Here is a 22,530-nt window from a genome sequence, read left to right as displayed (position 1 = left end):
GCTACAGGCACCTGTATGGACAAGCAAAAGTCTCAAATGGACGACGCACTCCTGCCACCCTCATAGCCCTTCAGAAACCATAGGGACCCGGGTTATAAGTAGATTCCCATGATGTGACTTTCAATAACTGATTTTTATGGCATGGCTGAGTATGTGAAGATAAAATATTTGCCACAAGTTTGACTATGGATATTTTTCTTATCCAGTGAACATTTACTACACAAGCTGACCCATCATGCATATCTTTTTAAGTTGTAATGCTCTGAGAAAGATTTTACCTCTGGGCAGCAAGCTCACTTGTTGCGGAGTATAAACAGCTAACAGAGAAAGCAACTCAAGATCTTGCAACAGACTCACTTTCGCTCTTCAATTATTGCCATATACTACAGAGAGCAAGCTCATTACGTGCAGCAAATGAGAAGTGGGGCAGAACGGGGAACTTAGCACTCTACTCTCACTCGAATAAACTATGGTGATAATTATATACAATGTCTCATTTAATCTTCAACAAATCTAGATGAATGTATTATCATTTTCCCTTTTTACAGATGATAAAACTGGGGCTCAGAGAGGTTAAGTCACTTGCCTTAAGTCACACAGCAAGGATGGGATTCGAACTTAGACACCTACGTGATCTTAAGCGATAAACTCTACATGCTGAATTGAGTCACTCTCTTCCCTTCTTTGGTCTGGATTCCCTTCTGTATTGAGGATGGAATTGAACAGGATCATCTTCAGCCCTGAAGTCCCAAGCTTCTTGGATTCCCACTCGGCCAGCTTTTTTGTGTGCCAGGGCCACAAAAGAGACCGCCTTCTCCCTGAACACACATCCTACAGCCAGCAACACACTCGGTGAGAAAAGAGCCTGGGTGATAAATTTGTGGCTGGAATAGCCAGACCCACTGCCATTAGGAGAAAGCACGTGTGTGTGCCGGGCTGGTGGTGGACTGGCAGGGGAGAGGCGCACAGGAAGCACGACACATCAATAAATGCTTCTGGATGCTGACCACTGGTCCCACCATCTGTGACACTGACAACCACATGGCGGAGTCTAAGCACCACTTGGCTTGAATGTCTCAGAGAGGATGTTTATTCCTGTTTCCAGAATGGCTCAAAATGAAAAAAGAAGCCATAGACACAAGTCAGGACTCTGCAAGATCCCATGCCAGGAGCCCCTGCGGGGGAAGAGGATCCAGGTCTGACTTCAGCTCGGAGCAGTGGCTGCTACCTGACGAAACAGAGGCGCATGGCTGTCCTGGGCCCGGGGCAGGAGGGCTGGTGGGAGGTACTAGGCTGTGCTGTCCAGTCACCTGTATGCAGAAACTTGTAACACCATTATAGCAGTTTCATTTCCCTACATTGGGGCAAATCTTTGTTCCCTAAAACATAGGAAATGAAAGTGATTTGAAAGTAAACATCCAAAGACTTGAGAATACTAAATGCTTCTGAAAATGCTGGCTGGTGACAACCAAGCTGTTGTATCAGCTCATACAGCTCCTTCTGTCAGCTGCAGCCAGTGATTCAGAATTTGGCACGCAGGCCCTTCCTGCTCCTCCTGTACCCCCTGGCCAGCTGGAGAGCTCTGGGGTGATAAGATTAGCAGGCGGTGGGGCCCGAGAGGAGCACTGGTGAGGTGTGAGCCATGTATCTGGCCGTTCTCACCTGCAGGGACAGGAACCTGGAGACCGGATCGGGGTGCAGGTGCCCCTTTCCCTGGGGCCAGGATGAGGCTGAGGGTAAACAGGGGCAAGGCACCTGCCAGCCCACGGCCCTGCCCCTCCTTGAGGAGTGATCAGGTGAACGCACGGGGGTGTGTGCCCAAGCCGGGTGTGGCCGGGGTCGAGCACTGGGGCTCATCTGCTTGGGCCAGGCTGCTGCAGCTTTGGAGCCCCCACGAAGCCAGGAGAGCCACCTGTGAGACGCCCACTGACTGTGCCAGGCACGGCCTTGTGCATACCTGCCCTGTGAGGTGTGCGGCATCTGCCCCCCTGGGCCAAAGGGCATGACTAGCTCCAGCTGAGAAGTCCTAGAGGAAAGCCAGGTACCCAGGCCTCTCTGCATCCAGTCCGTGCTCCCATCACCCTCTGGGTGCCACAGACAGCTGCTCCAGCCCCACGCCAGCACCTTCCCAGGATGCTGAGAACCAGAGGGCCACTGGGCAGGGTGGGCACTACTGGGCCAGGGCCACCACAGTGATGTCTGCTGGGGGCTCTGGTCGGCTCGGGCTTTGACACTGGCCTCGCTGTGTGGCCCTGGTGTGATCAGCTCCGTATCCTGTCCCCACCCCCTTGTCCACTCCTGCTGGGGTCTGGCTTTGGAGCAAGTCCTAGCTTCTTTCTGGGAAGTTGCTCGGGGTGCCTTTTATCCCACAGTTCCTGTCTCTTGCAGTCAGGGTCTGAGGACAGACAAGGCTGACACAGCCTCTGCCCTCCCTGAGCTGACAGTTTGGGGGAGCATGGGGGACAGACTAGACAAACAAATCAACCAACCAGTTACACGAGTAACTGTACCTGTGACGTGTGCCTCCAACAGCAGAGTGGGATGACAGGACACGGAGGGGATGGCTGAGCCTGAGCAGGGCAGGCAGCCTGGGAGGTGCTGGGGGAAAGTGAAGTGATTTAAACTGAGCCCGCAGGATGAGTGGGAAGGCCCAGGGGTGCTGCAGCAGAGATGAGGATGGGAGAGCCCCAGGCGGCAAGGACAATGGGCCATCTGGGGAACAGGAAGTACAGAGGGGCCCTGAGAGCAAGGAGGCGAGTGAGGCAAGAGGGGGCTGCTGAGGGAGGAGGGATGTGTGCCCTGCCGGCGGTTAAGGACTCCCTTTGGGCCCTTCTGATGGGAAGCCAAGCCTAGGTGTGGCTGCAGGAACCGACAGACCGTGGGAGGGTAAGAAGGCAGCAGCTCCTCTGCATCCTCACAGCTCAGGACCAGGTGGGCCAGCAGTGCGGAAGGGACACTGACAGGAGACGGGTGGGCTGCCCAGGCTCCTGCCTGCCGGCCCCCCTCCCGCACAGGCTCCTTCTCTGCAGCTGGCCATCCAGGGCCACAAACAATGTGGAGAATCTCCGGCCAGGGCTGTGGAATGGACGGGATTCTATTTATAAGCACAGAGGGGCTGAACAATGGAGCAACTGCCGCCCCCGGTGGGTCTATGGCTGACCTCCTGTGGGGCTCTGGAAAGCCTCAAAGCCAGACCCCTGAAGAGACTGCAGAGGAAGGAGGGGATTACATGGCCAAAGGGCGTGGGGCCAGCTGCTTCCTCCAGAGTCTGATCACCTTCATCGGGGAGCAGCCAGCAAGCCCCCATGGGCTCCACGGCGCCTCTGCGCCGCCCCACCACCCGGGGCCGCAGTGTAGACAGACAATCACGTACAAGGTTGGAGGCCGCAGAACTGGGGCAAATGACTACACACGGGCAGGATGCTGACTGTGGTCCTCATCTAATGCTGGCTCATTTCCACAGGCGGGCATGACAGGTGCGCGAAGGGCCCAGCAGTGTCTCTGCCACAGCTGGGCAGGTATTTCTTCTAAAATGAGCGAGCACCTTGAGGAAAAACAATCATGAGAGCTAACAGTGGGCGGCAGCCGGGGCAGAGCCGAGGGCAGGGGGGTGGCGTGGGGCGGGGCAGGATACTGCCTGGCTTGAGACTCAGCAAACTGCCTGGTCTCATTCTCATCGGGAAGATGTTAACTTAAACATGAAAACGCCCATGAAGCACTTAGGACAGACGGTGCCTGGCATGTGGTAATCACCCAATAAACTATCACTACTACTACTGTCGAATATGAGAGGAACGTGTGTTGGAAACACAACCCGCAGGAAGCAAGCTACGCTTTTGTTCAGCGACACCAAAGATGAGGCAGTTCTCGGGATAAGCGCCAAGGAATGTGGCTCCAGCAGAAAGGGTCCCAGGTAAAAAGATTTGGGAAATGGCAGACCAGTTCCTCTGATTTACAAAGCAAATTTGCATATTAAAGGCTCAAGAATCCTCCACTAAAAAGATCTCTTAAGTTTTTCTCTGTTCATTCTTTTCCCCAACTTATCTGACCATGGAAACCTTTCTGTTTTGGCTCAATATCCAAACTTCCCACAGAAACATTTTGAAAACAGAAGAGGTTTGGTGGCTGCAACCACCTCAGTCCAACTGCTTTTTTCTCTCATGTGAGCTGACGAAGGAACAGACAAATCAGGGAGAATGGAGGAGGAAGAGACATCCTGCACAGCCCTGGGCTGGGTGCACACCCGCCCCTGCTTTCCACCCAGCAGGTGACACCTAGGAGGAACAGGAATGTGACAGCCAGCCAATGCCTGGAAGCACTGGTCAGGTGCTTGGAGAGAAACAGAGGGAACCCACGAGTTGACCAAACTAAAGAGAAAAGGAAAGGGTGACAGAGCCAAGTCCAGGAGGATGCAGGGACCTCCCACCCCACACGTTACTTTGTCTAAAAGACACCCTCACCCGGTGTCTGCCAGGGGGCCCCACAGCTGGGTAGAAGATGCTCCCCACCCCAAGCCAGAGGTGGCTGATGTGGGAATCTAGAATTGTTTGCCCTGGACTTAGGGCAAAGTCTGCAAGGTGAGAACAGCCACCGTTTAGTGAGAACCTACTTTGTGCTGGTCAGCACCTCATTTAATCCTCACAACTGCCCTGCAAGGTTGGGATCTCACCTTTTCACCACTGAAGAAAAAGCCCTCATGACACTAAGAGGCCAGTGCCTTGTTCTGGTCCCGGAGCTAGTGAGGGTTGGGGTCAGGGTCAGCCACGCCCTCTCTACAGGGCCAGGGGCCTGGACCAGAAACATCTCTGGGTGACGACAGAAACAGAAGGCAAAGCTGAAGCAGCATCAGGATGCTTGAGGGGACGGGGGCCACCAGCTCAGGAGCAGGGGCTTCACAGCCACATCAAGGTGCAGCGGGGCCTGTGCGCTCGTCCACTTTGTTCGTTGGGTTCATCCTGCCCCTGAGAAACCCAATTCGTGCCTCTATCACTGCACTGCCATCTGAAGTGCCAATTATGAATACACGACATTGACATCTGGAAAAGCCCAGCAAAACGTGACTTAGCTCATTAAACTGCCTTCCCCCTTTCCCTTCCTGCCTTTCCTGAGTGACACAAGCTGAGATACGAATGAAGCCAACTGTGGCTGCCCACCTCCCCACTGCAGCTGACTGCTCTATGGAAGCTGGGTGCGGGCCTCCTCCTGGCTGATCTGCAGTTGTGGTCCCTTCTCGCTGTGACATGACCCCCACACTCGCACCCCAGCTCTCTCCTGCTCTCTGTCTGCCCCAATTTGGGAAAGGCTCGCGCCCCATCATCTTCTCCCCGGGCAGGCTGGAGCCACTGTGCGTTCCCAGCCCAACATCCTGGGAGCTTGGGTTTCAGGGGCTGTGTGCTGGCAGGGCTCTGACATGACCCCTGCCACCTACCAGCAAAATCGACCCCAAAAAAGGAACTGAGAGGGGCTCCCGCGCCAGCAGTGCATTCCCCGGTGCTGCTGCCCGACAGCGAGTGTGGGGGTGTTATCTGGCCCAGGACAGCTGATACGGCCTTCTGGAGAGATGTCACATGCCACCTCAATGGAGGATTAACGCAGAGAATTTGAGGTCAAGGGTTTAGGCCGAACCAGCTTCTATTAATAAATAAAAAAAAAAAAAGAGCCTCTGGGAGAAACATAAGGGCAGGAGACGGCTGGCTGGGTGCCGGTCGGCGGGAGGACACACCAAGGCAGAGTTGGCCCCTGTCATTCAGTAACATCGCTCCCTTTAAAGGTAGGCCCTCCACCGCGAGCTTTTCCTACTGAAATTCTAGTTCCTTTGTCTCAAGATGGCCCCGGGTAGAAACCAGGGGGAGCACATGCAGGAGGAGCAGGCCCCGTGCCCGGCTGTGTGGGCGTCTGGGGCGCTGGTTCCGCGGCTGAGGGGGCCTCACAGGAGAGCAGCTGGAGACAGACTCTTCAATTCTGCAAGGACTGAAAAGGGTACCTGTTAAATGATGGCGATCCAAGCTCTCTGCAGGAGGCAGACGTCCTAACTCATGGAGCACGTGGACAGACGCATTCTACTCCCACCAGCTGCACAGAAAACAGGACAAGTCATCCAGGGACCTAATTCCCGTCTAAGGTTCCTGAAATCCGACGTGCTGCACTAGGAGACTCCGCTTCTGATGAGCGTAAGAAACCACGGAAGTCACTGCCTAGGTCGGCGTCCAGGCCCAGCTTCAGTCCCACTGAATCTGAATCTGGATCTGCAGGACTGGGGGGTCGTGAGTCCGTGCTGTGCACAGAACCCCAGGGAAGTGGGAGGCAGCGGTGGGCGGGGACCACAGAGCAGGCTGTGGCCCCAGCACCTCGCTGAGGCCTCCCTTCCAAACAAGCCGACAGAACCAGCGAGGCCACACTGGCTGTAAGGTGACAGATTACATCACATGGAAAACTTTTATTAAAACATTTCAAAATACAACTTTCCAATATGTAAAAATCTAAACAACTGCCCCCTTCCAGGCCTCCCCTGCTAATGACCCGAGCCGGAACGCCATTGCATTCTGGGCCTCAGAGGGAACGAGTTCCCACTCCCACGCTGGTGCAAGGCCGTCCCCGCTCATCAGCAACGGCCTCGGCGAGCCCAGGCCTGAGTTCTAATATGCCCAGACCTGAGCAGCGCTGCGCTACAAGCACTTGGATAAGACAGAAGTTACGATCTCTCAGCCACCCCTTGGGACTCCTGTTGTGGTCCCGGGCAGGAGCAACGGTTTCTCAACTCCTGGGTCTACCTGTGCTGTGGTTAAATGACGAAGAGCCAGGACAGTGACCAACGTCACCATCACCTACTGGAGATAAAAGTCAACTTCTCAATCAGCTGCCCTCCCTTCTCCAGAGTAGACGTGAGCTGTGGGACACATGGCGCCCAGGAGCCAGACCGAGGAGGTGAGCCAGACCAAGGAGGTGAGCCAGACCGAGGAAGCTGCTCCAGGGCAGCGCACCGGCCAGTCAGTGCTCACTGGGGTGCTCGCCATGCCCGCCTCACCGCCCCCACCGCTCTGAAACTCAGTGATGCCAGCATACTGCATAAGGGAGTTTCTCTCCCTCCACCCAATCGTGAAGTTGGCACCTTGAGGGCCCTGATATCCAACAGCAAAAGGGACATGAAGAAGAGACACCATGTTATATCCTCCAAAGGGGGCTGGCCAGCACTCGACCTCTTCCCTCCGGGAAGGCTCTGGGCAAGGAAGACCAGGGAGGCTGTCTGGGAGAAGCTCTTGGCTCTCAATACCCTGTGCTGGGTTTTTTGGCGCTGCCTTTGAAGACACACTGCTGTCTGCTGGACGGCTGTGCAGGTTTCTCAAGGCCACAGGAGTGAGGAAACCTCTCTCCTTGGCTGTGACCTGAAAACGCCCACATACATTCTGTATGGAAACAGACCAAGCGGTTTAATAGCAGGGGGGAAACAACGAACAGAAAACAAAACAAGCAATCAAGCATCTCTGGAGTCTGGTTTCCGCTGTTTCTTTCTGGGTGTGTATTTCAGTTAAGAATGTCCATCTCAAAGGACTGCTCCAGGGTTTCTCAGCAAAGAGGAGCTGAGAACGCAGTTGGTCACAGGAACAGAAAGGAGCACAGACACCCGCTCAGCTTCTCCAGCCGCCGAAGCCCTGGACAGACCTGCAAGGAAGCACCGGGAGAGGCAGATCAGCTCCTGCTCCGACGAAGGGCTTCGGGGCTCAAGCCACTGACAGTGTGCGAAGTTCAGGACTTTGAATTTTTAATGTCATGCAATTCTACACAGACACATAGAGTGAGGATCAAAAAATAAGACTTGGTAATGGGCTTGGTGCCCAGGACTCAGCATGAAGCTTCTGAGACACTAACAGGGAAGTAAGGAAAAGCCTTTCTCGAGTCCTGCCTTCTGGTCTCTGCTCACCAGGAGGCAGACTCTTTTCTGTCTCATGCACGGCCCTTGAGGAGACCAGGCCTGGCACCTCCTGCCACCCGCCTACCAAGATCAGCAAGTCCACAAAACCCAGAACCTGCTGCTGAACCACCACGCTTCCAGGACAGGAAAGACGGACACAAAATGTACATACAGAGCAAAAACCGTATCTCCACCTCCCACACACTCTTCCATCCTCATTTAATGACTCAACACCAGAGAGGGATACTTACGAGCTAGATGATCCAAAGCTGAATACTGCAGAAGAGGAAAAGGGTGGAGTTAAAACAGACACTTGAGAGACAAAGGTGGTCTCTAGGCCACATTCTTCCCCTCCCTTTTACCCCCAGGGAAAGCCCTCCTCCCCTACTTTCTGCAGGCCGACTGGGAAGGAAGGGGAGGGGTCCTCTCCGGATTTCAGGGTTCCTCCCTCCTCCCTGGCATGGTGTCTGCAGAGGGTCTTTGGCACAGCCTCTCTCACTGCTGTACCGCACCATAGAGATCCATTTCATCAGCAAAATGTGTTTTTTCCACTTTTCACATAAAGCTTCCTCTTCCTCTTAAGGCTAGAGCATCAAGATGCCCGGGTTCTAGGCCTGGCTCTGCTGCTCACCGGCTGGCCTTTTGGGCAGATTGGCCCCTTGGAGTTCTTGTGTCATTTGCAAAATAATAATGATGCCTAACTTCTCTGCCTCAGAAGGGTGTTGCAAGGGTAAAAGCAGAATGTACGCATCCTACTATCTGCAGAAGCAGAGGGTCAAACGAAAGTAAGGCATTTTGTGGAGTCTTTACATCTTATTTTTATTTTTTTCTACATCTTACTTTTTGAGTCTCCTAGTGTAACTTTTAAACCAAGGTCTAGGAGGATGGGTTTTTTTTTTTTTTTGGGTTCTCAAATCTTGAGGGAAAAGTCAAGTCAGCCATTTCTTTATTTGGTAAGAAATGGCACAATGTTACAAGTCTTAATTAAAACCTAAAAGAACGTTTTGCCTTTCAAGCGCTTCCTGCTTTTACAGTACCAGCCCGAACAGCCAGGCAGAACCGCCTGTTCTTTTGGAGGGGTGGGGGGTGGGGATCGGGCATTTACTGAGGAGAAGACAGGAGGGACCACAGTGAGGGAGGATGTCTGGCTGCCTACCTCCTCCGCCTGATCCAAAGCTGGAGAATCCCCCGCTCTGGGTCCCAAACCCAGAAGACTGTTGGGACAGCGATCCAAAAGTTGGGGCGTTCTGACTTGCGAGGGTGCCGAAGGATGTGGTGTTGCTGCTGCTCCCAAACCTGGGTTCCGGGGGGAAATCAGACCACAGTTAGCGCAGCCACGCAGTCCCTCTGCTGCCCAACTGCCTCAGTCCACCCTCCTAAGTCTTAGGATGCACGACATACATGATTCGAGGTGACGTGCTTGGTTTAAATTAGCAGCCGCTCAGAAAAAACAGGCTAGAGCCCAGAGCAAACCTTCAGCTCAGCTTTGGGAAGAAAAATAATAGGAATACAACATGAAATCCAATTTGCCTGGTGTTTCAGTGTTCGTCCGCTGTCTGGAAATTCCAGCTCATTGGTCCTGCTCTAACCCTACTCCTCCCGCCGGCTTCTCCTACACGACTGTGGGGGCTCCTCACAGGTCAGCCGGGGTCACAGACAGCTTCATGGCCAGGGACCCGAAAAAAGGTGACAGGCTCTCTCGGGGATTTCATACCAAAGTGGGTACTCAGCTCTGCTAGACAAAATGGAACTAACCTGCCAGGCAGGATTTCTGTGGGAGAGCCCCCATCGCCAAGGCAGAATATGATACTTTCTTTTTTACTAGTGAGGAAAACAGCTGGTTTCAAATAAGTAAAAACCTCAAGATCCCTAGTCAACCACAGCCCTTCTACCAGCTCTGTGGCCTTACGTGCTGGGCGGTCACTGGGGAGATCAGCGCCCACCAGAGCCTGCCGAGAAGACTGGCTTAAGTCAGTCCCAACTCTCCTTTAAAAGCTTTCCTTAATTTCAAGTCTTGGGGTTTCCTGATTTCTTGGGAGAAAATTAAGAGACCCATCAGTCTCTGCATGAAATCCAAGAAGCAATATACCAACTCGCTCACTTTCCTTGAAACTCACCAGCATTTTTGTACAGCGTCTCTCACGGAAAGGGTATGAACATGTTTATTTTCAAGGTAAAGACACTGTCACCTTGCCAACACTCATCCCGAGTACCCTGACAGGTTCTCCCAAACACCCCCAATCTTCAGCTTTACACGTCCTGAGCGAGCGCCAAGGGCGGCGAGAGGTCTATCAGAGGTTGGCTTCAGACAGTAATACCTCTTCTGAACGAGACCCTTTGCAGTCGCCACCACACGTACCTTACTGGGACTCTGTGGTGTGGTGAAGGCTATCTTCTCGGGATTGTGGTAACCAGGCTGGATTTTCTGGGCCCTTACAAGCAAATCTGACAGTAAGAGCAGCTCTGAGCACCTGAGACTCTGAAATGTGTACGGGGTCCTGGCAGTGCCTCCGCGGCCACTGGCCCAGGGGACTGCGGACTGAATACCCACTCTAGGGTCTGGAGTGGGGCAGGGGACACAGAGTTGTTTGCCCAGGACAACGGGTCTACTGCACAACAACCCCAAGAGGAAAGAATCCGGTGAAAGCTATTCACCCAGAATTTCCTAGCAGTAGTCACCACACAAGGGCAATCTCAGCTGTCAAGCAGCCAAGGTGAGACTAATCCCCTTCCTTTAACCAATCCTTTAGCTCCAACAGGAGGACAGGGACCTGCCAACCAGTACCCTGTGTAACAGGGGACAGCAACACAGCAGATGTCCGCCGTGTACTCGACAGAGTCTGGCTTGGAAGAAACAAGCCTTCCGCCAGAGAGAATAGGAATCCTGGAGCGACTGGCTCGCTGATTGAGGGAAGGGCCTTCAGCTCAGTCAAGAGTAGGGATCAAAACAGGAGAGCTGGGCCCAGTGCCTCTGCTGGCCTAAGCGTGGGGGCTTCCCCAGGCCCTGCCCCGGGGGGCTTACCCGAATCCTCCTGCGCTGGCAGCCGCAGTACCCTCTCCGAACACTTTGCCTCCCGTCGAGCCCAGAGGGCTTGTAAAGGCTGGGGCTGAACCGAATGCTGGCACCCCTCCAAACCCAGGGGATCCCCCAAAAGTAGGAGGGCTGCCAAACACTGGAGCAGCACCGAAGCCACCTGAGCAAAACAGAGGCAAACAAACAAAAACAGGGAGAAAAAAGGGAGACGAGAAGAGAATGAGTAGTGAGAAACCAAATCAAAAGAGGAAGGAAAAAAGGGAAAATATGTTAGAAATTCAAATACAAAACACTAGAGCAAAGGGTAATAATATCCCTTCTATCAGCAAAACGATAAAATCAAACCCAAACCAAACACTAAACCTCCACCCTCTCCATTTCTAGCAGAGGGCCTGGGGTCCACTCAAGAAAGCTCCTTGGAATTTTAAGACTCCAGCAGGCTTCATGTTTGTCTGCGAGATCCCCAGTCCCTCCCAGAGGCAAGCTGGACTCATCGGCTTCAAGGCTCTTGAGGCCTCGACCCGACTGCCACCAAGAACCAACTCGGTGCCTCTCAGGCCCTCTGTGGTCTCTGACTTCTCACCAAAAAATCACTCTCAAAACCTCCAATCCCTATCCAGCTGTCAAACTGGCCAGATTTTATTACTTATCATCACACAGGCAAGGCATGTAGCTTCATGGAAGCACAAATGATAAAGTTAGAGGCTCAAAATCCCCTCTGGGGGAGAATCTGGGAGCTGGTTACAGTGGGGACGGAGACACACGGTGCTGGCGCTCAGCCAGGTGCTTGTTACTTATTTAAAGCCCGATGCTCTCGCATCTCTCACAGGAGTCTCCTTGTGCAAAAGAATTTTTTTAAAATGCTCTCTCTCCCCTGTCAGAATACTCCTCAGTAAACAAGCACACCGAGTTTCTTGTCTGGAGGAAGGCTGCTGCTGCGTGGCTGTGATAAGGCAAACAACCAGCTGCAGGAGAGCCCTCGGCGGCCACAGCCCCGGGCAGGCTCCCGGCAGCACCACTCGGGTGGACACAGGCCGGGGGCGGCACAGGCAGTGACTGCACAGGCAGGGTCAGGCGCGCCCGAGGCAGCCCCCCCCCCCCAACATTAGTGGATGCCCATTGGGCAGGAAGACAGACGAGCCTTCCCTAACTACTCCTTCTGCTCCTAAGGAGGCTTCCCAAGCCCCAAGGACTACTTAAATTATTCTAGGCTATTAGCAGAGACCCTCGGTGAGAATCGGCTGAATGAATAAAACGGTACAAGAAATGTGCTCTCAAGGGCAGTATCTCTTAAAATGACTGCTGGCCTAGCAGCCACATGCTGAGCGCAATAATGGTGGCCTAGCTCAGCAAGGAGGCGACCTGCCCAAGGAGACGGAGGCTTCCTTCTAGGACGCCCCTTTCAGAAAGTGAATTCCGTTGTTTGAGGCATCAGTCAGGCCTTTTTTGTGTGTGTGCTGAGAATCAGCCAATGCATTTTTTTTAAACTGAAGTGTAGTCGATTTACAACGTTAGTCTCAGGTGTACAGCAAAGTGATTCAGTTACACATATACCTATACGTGTATTTTCAGATGCTTTTCCATTATATGTTATTACAAGTAATTGAATACATTTCCCTGTGCTATACAGCAGGTCCTTGTTGTTTATTTTATATATAGTAGCGTGTATCTGTTAATCCCAAACTCCTCAATCAGGCCTTCTTATTAAAGTATAACCACACCACAAGCTTCTGCCACCGGAATCAGGGAAGACCAAATACGAGATATGAAAAGCTGTCAGCTGAATTCCTTGGTTCACTTCTATTTTGTGATTCAGTCATTTGCTTATTTACCATTAACAGCAGAAGCACAACTGAGAAGGTACTTTCTGCTCGGGCTCAGGTTGGGGTTTACATTCTGTATTTTAAAACCTTGAGTGAAATTCCAAGCCATGATAATGGAGACTGTTGGGTTACAAATATAACAGACTGGAAAAAAAAAAGTGCTAAAAAAACCCTCACAGCTGAATTATTGAAGACTGATCCTGGATCTGGTTACGCTTTCTTCCTAGACACACAGGGCTTTATCTAGTGCCTTGTATTCAATATTGTTCAGAGTTCCTGGTGGAAGGTGAGTGAAAAATGAGAAGTCACAACAATACAGAAAGTAAACTGGACAGGGAAGGGAGGAGATTAAATACACACACACACACACACACACACACACACACAAAGTGCCCCCTAAACAACGAACCCAGGTCACAGCGAAATGAAAAGGGAAGAGAGTGGTCACTGTGGCCTTACTTTTGGAGATAGGCAACTCACTCCTGATGCTAGGAGGGGCCCAATTTTATTAGATGCTGTATTTTCAAGGTTTTCTTCTCCAGAAGAAACAGAAACTCAGCAGTAATCAATGATGGTAAGATTTCTGATTTCCCGAGGGCCCCAACGTGCCAGGGGCTGTACAGCAGTCTGTTTTGATCTGCCCAACAACCCTGGGATCCCCCTGCACAGGTGAGAAAACTGAGGCTTAGAGACTATGTTGCTTGTCTGGTTTGGCCAGCTGTTACTGATAGAGCTGGGACTGGAACAAAGTCTGAGTGACTCAGAGGGCCACCAATCATCTGACCATCACGTGTCACGCAGCTTCCCTCTGCTGCCATTTGATTCACAACTCCAGTGACAGGACAGCGTGAACCCGGTGGACTGGGGGCAGCAGTAAGGTCATTCTGAGTGTGTCCCACCTCTGTCCTCTCCTCAAATCACCTCCAGTAGTACTACTTCCTAAGGCAACTACACTCCAGGGAGGATGGACACTTCTGGAATTTCTCAGAGACCCACCCAAACCATCAATCCAAAATCCCTCCAGTCTTCAATTTAGGTAGTTTCATGGGAGCAAGTAATCAAATAGGAAAAAATATTCTGAAAGGTGAGAGGACAAATTTTCTTTAAGACTGAAAAAATAAAAGGGGCAGATTCTCAAAGCAACTGGGACACGATCCCAGGACAAGGAACAACATATAAGAAAAACACAAGAATCAAAGAAAACACTATCAGGTTCCTCAAAAAATAAATCTAAAAGTCTTGATGATTAATACGCTCAAACTTCTCAGTCAAATAATATTTACCTTGTGAACTAGAACCAAAAGCTTTTTAGCTCTTTCATTTTTATGTCCTTCACTGCAGGGAAGGGTGGGGGCAAAATAAAGCTGCAATGCTCATTGCTGGTCCATTTTAATTCCAGGGAAGAGTCTAAAAAAACAGCAAAGATTAACCCATCTCAGTTATGGGTCTGAGTAAAGGTGCATAGTGCATTTGTTTTTGTTTTTTTTGCGGGGGGGGGGGGCGTTAATTAGGTTTATTTATGTATTTATTTTAATGGAGGTACTGGAGATTGAACCCAGGACCTCATGCATGCTAAGCACATGCTTTACCACTGAGCTCTACCCTCCTCGCCACAGTGCATTTGGAAACCACAGCAACTGAGGTTCTAAAAGGTGGGATTAGAGGTACCAATCCGGGGTACCCTGCTCCTCAGTCACAGCCGCCTGGGCACCTGCTTCTCGGGTAGGATCCTTCCTCAGGAAGCCCCATATACTCAGAGTATCCTGCTTGCTTGCCCGAGGGTATTTGCTTTAAAGAACCGCTTTCTCAGCAAACATCCTCCTTCTCTGCCCCCGTCTTTAAACAATCTTTTCACACAGTTTCCCACACAACAAAGGAAGGTATGCAGACTCTAGATCTGAGACAGAAACAGGAGAGAGGTGGTTGACAGAGATGAAGATGTTTTTGCATCTAAACATATATTGCTCTTTAAAATTTTTAATTGTTAAGTGTAATAATACACGATTATAAAAAGCCAGTTTATAAATATATACTTTAAAAGTAATGCTGAGATAAAAAGCAGTACTGCAGTGTTCTCTATTCCTGACTACATGGGTATATTCCAACTGTGAAAAGTAACCGAGCAGTAGAGTTGTATGTGGATACCGTATATGTACAGGAATATATCATACATTTATGTGTGTTTTACTCAAAAGTTAAAAAAAAAAAGATGTGGAAAAGAGGACAAAAAGACAGCCACATAAAAAATTAAACAGATGATCTGCTTGCCCTTCACAGGTAACGGGCACCCAAGACGATCTGACCCAGGATGCTCCAGTTCACACGTCAGTCATCACCTTCTCGTCTGTTCCCTGACTTTGCTTGTTGTGCAACGCTACATATTTACAATGCTTTCTTCTCTAGGACGACACTAAGTTCTCTTAAGGGTTGCATTACATGCATTCTGTGCTTTTCAAAATGTCTCAGGAGACCTGGAACAGTGTTAGGAACCTAACAGACGCTCAATAAATAGACAGTGAATTTGGGGGCAAAGTCTCTCCACATACCCTCCAGTCCCACTCCCTGGAGAACCACCTCACCCCGAGAGCTCTCCTCCTAGAGGTCTATGCGTGTTAAGTACACCTATAACCATGACCACAGTGAATAGGTGCAGGAGTACCTGTTTTATTTGGAGCGGAAAACCCAAAGCCTTGGGATGCCACGCTTCCTCCTCCAGAGCTGAACGTGCCCGCAGGTTTCTGGTCTCCAAACGATGAGCTGGCAAACCCACCAAATGTCTTGGCTCCGCTGTTCCCGAACAGGCTGGAGGTATCTGGAGAGACGAGCAGCACGCGTGAGGGAGAGCAGAGGGAGAAAAAGCCCTCGCCCATTCGTAGAACAGATGAGGAAGGAAGCTCACGTGGTGTCTCGGGGGAAGGGGGTGCCAACGAAGTCGAGGGTCCAAGGGGGTGGAGCAGCAGTGAAACGGAGACCGTCTCGGACCTGTGTGTATGTGAGCGCAGGGTTTTACTCATTCTGGTACCCGGGCTCGGGATTTCCTGGCATGCTCCTATTTCCAGGCATAAAATAAAGGGGCAGCAACAGGCCCCAGCGAAGAGGCTTTTTTGCAGAAACACATTCTGTGCACCCAAAGGTATCAGGTCTGTGCAGCAGAAGACCAGTCTCGCAGCTACACACAAGACTGGCTTCTTCTGAAGAACGGGGCTTGTTTTCACAGCTCTCCTTTTTGTCAAACTAGAGAAAACTAAGTGAGAGAAAATCCAAACCAAACATAATGGCTTCCAGCATTCTGCTTTTATAGTGTAGCTGGGCATGCTGGCTGTTGCCTGATCTGTGCAGAGAACGGCAGACAAAGTAGGGAAAACCCTGCGCTCCTACCTCTGGTCCAATGGGAGCTAGGGATGCTCTGAAGAATGCAAGTGGCTGGCAAGACTTCCAGTCTGATTTCCTCTTTCTAAGAGGTTCAACTAAGCCCTTGACCTTTTAGATGCCTATCTAGTGGGTTGCTCCCTCAGCTACACACTACTCCCCTTCAAGAATGAAAGGAAAAAGGAAACCACTAAAAACCAAGATGGGTGAGATGTTTTTTGTTGTAAGAAATGCCAATCTGATAGACAATATATAAATAGCCAAAGTCATAGACACAGAAGCACTTGGATAATACCAACATTTCACTATATAACAGGAATTTTTCAACCCTTTTCTGTGGGAAGAGGGGAGGGCCAACTCACATCTCCCCGCCACGTTTGGATAGGTATTTTGTTAAAATGCACTGGCACCCCCAATAAGGCAAGAAGCTATCCCGAAGTGGGATCAATGCCCAAGGGTGCACGCATAAACAGGAGGCTGAAATGAGAGGCTCCAACATCTGTACCAACATCTGCCCAGCCCAGTCGTCCCCCAGGCCAGCCCGGTGCTCGCAGTGATGGTGATGGAAAGGAGAAGAGTGGAGGGTGAGTAACTCTTCAAGCTGAGCTGTCTGAGGATATGGTCTACCACCGGCCTGTCCGTCCCGGGGTCTCTTCTCTTGCTCTGCTGCCAATGCCACTCTGTTACTACTGCCAGCTGAAGTGCTCCTGATGCACAGTCCAGGAAGTGAGCAGCCATACCTTAGGGACACAGCCACCTCAAACTTCTAGGCACCAATAACAGAACCGCAGACCGCCACGTGGCCACCTGCCGTGTAGGACCACTGCTTATGGTCTGAGAAGCACAGTGGTACGGCAGGCACTGATGGAGGGAACGGTTAGCCAATTCCTTCCCATCACCCCCGGGTGGTACCACAGGACTGTACATGAACCCTGACGGAGTCTGCAAGATGCCCTCTTGAGCAGTCTGATCTTCCCCTCAATGTGTTAGCTGAAGGTTATGTTAGATTTCTTCAATGGCAGCACATCTGATGCTGAAGACAAAAACCCAGCTTCTCAGCCATTCCTTTTATTTTTTTCCCCCAAGAACAGAGGACTGCAATTTTCTGACTTTGTTAGTGCTAACAAGGCAAAAATTCCAAATAGCAAATTCAAGTGTAAGATTAGAGGCTAGATCTTCTCTTGGAGAAATCAGAAATACAGAGATGGAGTGATTTTATTGGGACAATGCTGGAAGACTTCAGTTCTGGAGAAGCCAGAGAACATGCAGGAGTCTTTGGGCTTCCTGGGGGGCGGGTACAGCTCAGCGGTAGAGCATGTGCTTAGCAGGCACTAGGCCCTGGGTTCAATGCCCAGTACCTTGATTAAAAAAAGTCTTCAGGCTTCTTTATCCTTTTTCCTCTTTAAGACTCCTTTGTCTTTAAGATGTTCATAGGTATTATAGTAGAATATGTGAGCTTGGCAGTCAGACCTGGCTTAGAACACCTAATAACTATTGGGCAAGGACTTAACCTTCCAAAGTCCTGGTTTCCTGTTAGACGAAGAGGAAGGTCACGACCATGACCACACGAGGCTGCTATAAAGGTTAAATAAGATAACATATGGAAAGCACCTCGTCAGGCTTAAGGAGCTCCCCAGAAAATATAACTTCCCCTGTCTGTTTCTTTGACCTTCCTCCTGTCATAACCCAATCACGCTCAATATAATAAAACAGCAGGTCGGCAGTAGGAAGTTGAATCCTTTTCATTTGGCAAAGATCCCAAGACTTAAGCCATTCAAGTTGTCATTTGCAGCCTCAAAAGGAGCTGCATGTAGAAACGCTTTAGGATTTATTTAAGCTGCTCTGAAACAAAGTGGCATGAAGTGATGTGATGTCTGCTTCTTTCCGTTTCTATGGTCAACAATGTGTTTCTCAGTTTTCTCCTAGTGGCTCCAAAACAAGTCTTCAGCTCTGAAAATACGGCAGATAAGGAGCATCTTGGTCGCTGGAACAGCGCTTCACCGTGGAAGCGTCCTCCTCACCTGTGGAAACAGCCAGCAGGAAAGCTCGTCCTGCAGCGTCTGATGACCTCCACTCGGGGCTCCCGGGTCCAGGTCAAACTGGCACCGCTGCTGGCAGTGTGGGTCCCACACAGTCTTTGATTTGGCAAAAACACCAGCATAATCCAACATCAGGGTCCAACCCACTCCAATTAAATCATACTTGATGTAAATTTGACGTAATAACATCACCGAGACCAGGTCCCATGTCACCCTGCAGGTTGCAAGTCGCCAGACGAGAATTCCACACACACGGAGAAGGGGGTTCTCAGGAGGCTCTTGTCCATGATACTTTCCAAGACATTCTCTTAAAGAACAGTTGCAGAAGGTGCCTTGTGGGACCAAAAGATTCACATCAAATTGCTTCTTCATCCTCGAACAAACATGTCTTTCAGGCCCCTGAGCAGAAAGGATGTGCTGAGAATGGTTCTCACCAGTGTCTTCAGCACAAGACTCAAGGATGCAACAGGGCCTTATAGGTAATGACTCACATGACCCCTGGGGTTTATCTGTGGTAGAGTCTCCGGGAGAGAGAAAAGATCTTTCCATCGTGGATACGGAACATGACAACTCCAAGCAACAGTACTCTCAGCCTGTATTTCTTGATTATAGCACGGGTCCAATTTCGTCTCAGGGCTAAAGAGGGCAGCTTCAGGACCAGGCAGCCTGGGTCTAAATGTCACAAGGAGAACTGCTGGTCGCCCAATTTGTGCTCAGACATCTATCTGCAAGGGAGTGTGTTCCATGCATGCGGACTGAGCACGAGGGCATCACACGAGGCACACAGGGTGGAGTTACGTTCCGTGACCAGGCCGGGAGATCTCGGGAGGCAACAAGGTGGATCTGAGCTCTGCACACACGCCTGGATTAAACTCTGTCTGCGCCACTTAATGGTTGCTACCTCTCTTAAGTCCACGTGCCCGCTCTGAACCTACTTCCTGATGGATAAAATGGGGGCGGCCTCATCTAAAAATACTGTTTTAAGAGGTGATGAGCCCGCATACACTGAACTACTGGCACACAGCAGGTGGTCATAAAGATGAGTTCCCTCCTGCTGATGTCCCGGGAAGGAACGCAATACAAGGACCGCAGGATTCCAGAGAGGGAGCGGTCACTGTGGGCCCTCAGGACACTCGGGCCAAGCTGCACAGAGGATGACTTACTTCACCCTGAAAGGAATGGCAGGTTCAGGTGAGCGGAGTAGAGGGAGCAGCGAAAACCCTGGCACTGAAGCAGGGAGGAGTCGCGTGTGTGAGTGAAGGACAGAGAACAGACACACACGGGCCGAAGCAGAGGGAATGTGCTGGGGGAACTGAGTCAAAGTGCACTGGGGCTCACAGAGGGCCCTGCATTTCAGCCTAAGGAGCTGCTCTGGACTTGATTCTACAGTTCATAGGACACTGCCAAAGGGTTCTAAGGAGGGATTGTGACAAAACAAAAGAGTTTTAAGACACTCCACTTGGTATGGACTTCAGACCATGGAGCAGGAGCGTGAAGACAAGGGGGAGTTTGGAGACTCCCGTGATAGCATACCAACCCTGGGGACACACCCCATGACGGCGCAAAAGGAGAAGAAAAGCCGCAGGGAAGGAGCTGTCTGAGGCAGGGAGAGCAGCAGGATGCAGCCCACACAGCACAGGAAAGCAGTGCTGCTCAGAAGTGCCGAACGCCGCAGAGTCACCTGGGGAGAAGGAGGCTGTCCCTGGGGTGATCGGAGGGGGATCACAGTTCTGCGGTGAGGACAAAGCCCTCCCTAGATGGAGACTCCTAGCTCCTTCTCCACTGTTCCCTCCTCTTATCCTGCACTTGGTCCTAGGGGCTACAGAAGCTCTTGTCCCTTTTACTAGCAAATCACATACTTAGTGTTTCAAAACAAAGTAATGTAAGGGTGGGGAGGATACAGCTCAAGTGCTAGAGCACACGCTTAGCACATGTGGTCCTGGGTTCAATCCCCAGTACCTCCTCCAAGAATAAGTAAAAAGGTAAACCTAATTACCACCCCCCAAATAAATAAAAACAAACAACAAAAAGAGTAATGTTAAGTCTTTCCTGTACCCTTTCAACTCACTTAAACTTCCCTTAAGTATGATCGCAAACTGCTGGTTTACAACAGCCAACATTTAGGAGATGAAGACCAGCAGGAGTCAGGTATCAAGAATAGATACGTGTTTATCCTAAACCAAAATTAAAGAATTAGAAACAATGGTGTGCCTATGACCAACAGGCTGGGAGGGCCCCCCCAGTCTGTGGCGTTGCCAAGTGACCATGGTGTGAATGAACACTCCCTGGCGACACCGAACGCGCAGCTGGGAAGCAACGTGCACGCCAGCTCCAGCCCAACACTGAGCGAAGGCAGGTTTGACAGGTAAGGGCCACAGCATCAGAGATTCCTCTGCCGGCAGGAAAGGCGTCGCTACAAGGATACGACACACTTACGTTTTAACAAAACAGGCCAGTAGCACGATCTTGCCGGTAATGACCCACCTCTATTTCTCACTAGCACTTTTTATCAAATGCTTACTCTGTGCCAGAGGCTGCGTTTGGCACATGAAGTGGGATCGAGCCGAGTTCCAGACCTGCCGCTTTCTGGCTTTGTGATGAAACACCACCTAGCCAAGTGGGGACTGTTTCTTTACTGGAAAGCGGAGAACACTACCAGGATCATGTCTTCAAAGTATGTGCTACGGGGCCCCGCAGTTCTGTGCTGACAGGTGGGGAAAGCATGGGGGAACCACCCAGGCGTATCTCTGGGTTCTTGACCTTGCTTCTGAATAACTTATTTTCACCAAGGACCCTGCTTAAGAGTTCGTCTGCACGAAGTTTTTGAAAATTACTAGACTCGACTTCTACGATCCCCTTCATTCTAGGATTCCAGACTCCTCCTAGCAGAACAATTTCTGATTATATAATTTCACAAATTAAGAGGTATGTGTCTTGACCACAATCTTTCCTTACGTGTTACTAGATGAACAGTGACATCAAAATAACTGATCTGTGAACCCAGGAGAGTCAGGACAGAGAGTTTTGCTTTTAACTACATGAGCCTTAAAATCCAGGCTCTGTCTGGATTTCCTCTGTCTGTCTTGTTGACAGAACACTAGCTCTCGATGCATTAAGATCCTGTAAGCACATTAAATGAGTGAAGCCAAGATGAAGATGACAGGCTTTCAACTTCCCATCTCCGTCTCTGTTGGCAACAGGATATGTATTTTTTTATTTAAACAAACAAATTTCTTTCATTTCCAACCATGAATAGATCAACAGAGAATCAGCTGGAGAAGAAAGCACCAGCAGAAAGGTACAGCTTCATCTGAAAACAAGACAAAGATGTAAGCGATGGGAAATGAGGACGGCTTCAACTTTTGTGTGACACTTCTCTACAGTAGCTGAATTTTAAAGCAAATTCAAAGACAGTACTCCTCAAGTGAAAATCCAGATGCTCCTTCTCCAAGCACATCCAGCTTGTTCTGCTGTTCTCTTTTATGCTTGTCTGCTCACATTCATTTCAAGCTATTTCAATCCTAAGTAACAGAGCAATTTGGGCCTTGGGAGAGAAGAGGCGAGTAGCTCAACACACAGCTCTTCTCCCTGCAGCTCTGATGTCTTTTCATGATTATATAGGACACCTCATTAAAAAACCAAAAATAAAAAACAAAATCAAAACAGACCACACTGCTTTGGGGTAGATATTTTAAATGGCCCTTCCAGAACTATTCCTTCCATTCTACACTTGTCACTGAAGCTTTGAGAACACCACGAGGACGACAATGGCATTAGGGGACCGAGAGACTGGGAGAACTTTCTCAACTTACTTGGGGTGGCTGTAGATCCAAAGCCCCCGCTGGCCGAGCTGAATGGGTTTTTGCTGGCTGCATCCTGGCTGGGTTTCCCTCCAAGGCCACTGAAGAAACCTCCCCCTCTTCCAGTGTTTCCAGACCCAAACATGCCTCCACTGGAGGAGGACGACGGCTGAAAAACAAAAGGGGCAGGAAGTGAGAGAGGTCATCAGAAAATGGCAGGCCGCGTCCGTGGAAAGGAGGCACTTGCAGCTGGTACAGACGGAAAAAGCAAGAGAACGCTGGAGGTGGTCAGAGTGGGCACAGACGCTCTAACCACCTCCAAAGCAGCTCAGCTCTGGACGGGAACACTTCCTCCAGATCACAAGTTCTCAAGCTATGCTCTGTTCACGGTTCTCTGGAAACATGACTTACGGCAGGCGGGAGCCTCCATGGTTTATCTGCCCTGCTGCCTGTGGTCTCTGCTGGACATGACGCTGAGGGCAGGAAAACCAAACCCTCAAGAGTTCTTCCAAATGAAAAGGTCTAAAAACATTTCTAGGTTATGATGAGGACCACT

At 50.6% G+C, this 22,530-nt stretch overlaps 1 protein-coding gene across 4 annotated transcripts in view; it reads right to left on the bottom strand.

Annotated features, from left to right (window-relative positions):
- Positions 1 to 6,402: 6,402 nt before the first annotated feature.
- The window catches only part of NUP214 (nucleoporin 214), a 90,834-nt gene continuing 74,706 nt past the window's right edge, over positions 6,403 to 22,530 (bottom strand). For 2 of the 4 annotated variants that reach the window (XM_074362415.1, XM_074362416.1), the window contains exons 31-37: positions 21,987 to 22,143; positions 15,666 to 15,748; positions 15,426 to 15,578; positions 10,932 to 11,103; positions 9,066 to 9,205; positions 8,161 to 8,185; positions 6,403 to 7,659 (exon numbers count right to left, since the gene is read on the bottom strand). In XM_074362415.1, coding sequence (XP_074218516.1) covers positions 7,541 to 7,659; positions 8,161 to 8,185; positions 9,066 to 9,205; positions 10,932 to 11,103; positions 15,426 to 15,578; positions 15,666 to 15,748; positions 21,987 to 22,143 — 849 coding nt within the window. In that variant the 3' untranslated portion in view covers positions 6,403 to 7,540. The remainder of the gene's footprint in view (positions 7,660 to 8,160; positions 8,186 to 9,065; positions 9,206 to 10,931; positions 11,104 to 15,425; positions 15,579 to 15,665; positions 15,749 to 21,986; positions 22,144 to 22,530) is intronic. The other 2 variants (XM_045517315.2, XM_010955880.3) reach the window with 1 other exon arrangement.

This window comes from Camelus bactrianus, chromosome 4 (genome assembly GCF_048773025.1).
Source record: "Camelus bactrianus isolate YW-2024 breed Bactrian camel chromosome 4, ASM4877302v1, whole genome shotgun sequence".
Taxonomy (NCBI): Eukaryota; Metazoa; Chordata; class Mammalia; order Artiodactyla; family Camelidae; genus Camelus; species Camelus bactrianus.
The sequence above is the reverse complement of the archived record's forward strand: the minus strand, read 5'-3'. Positions and strand labels throughout refer to the sequence as shown.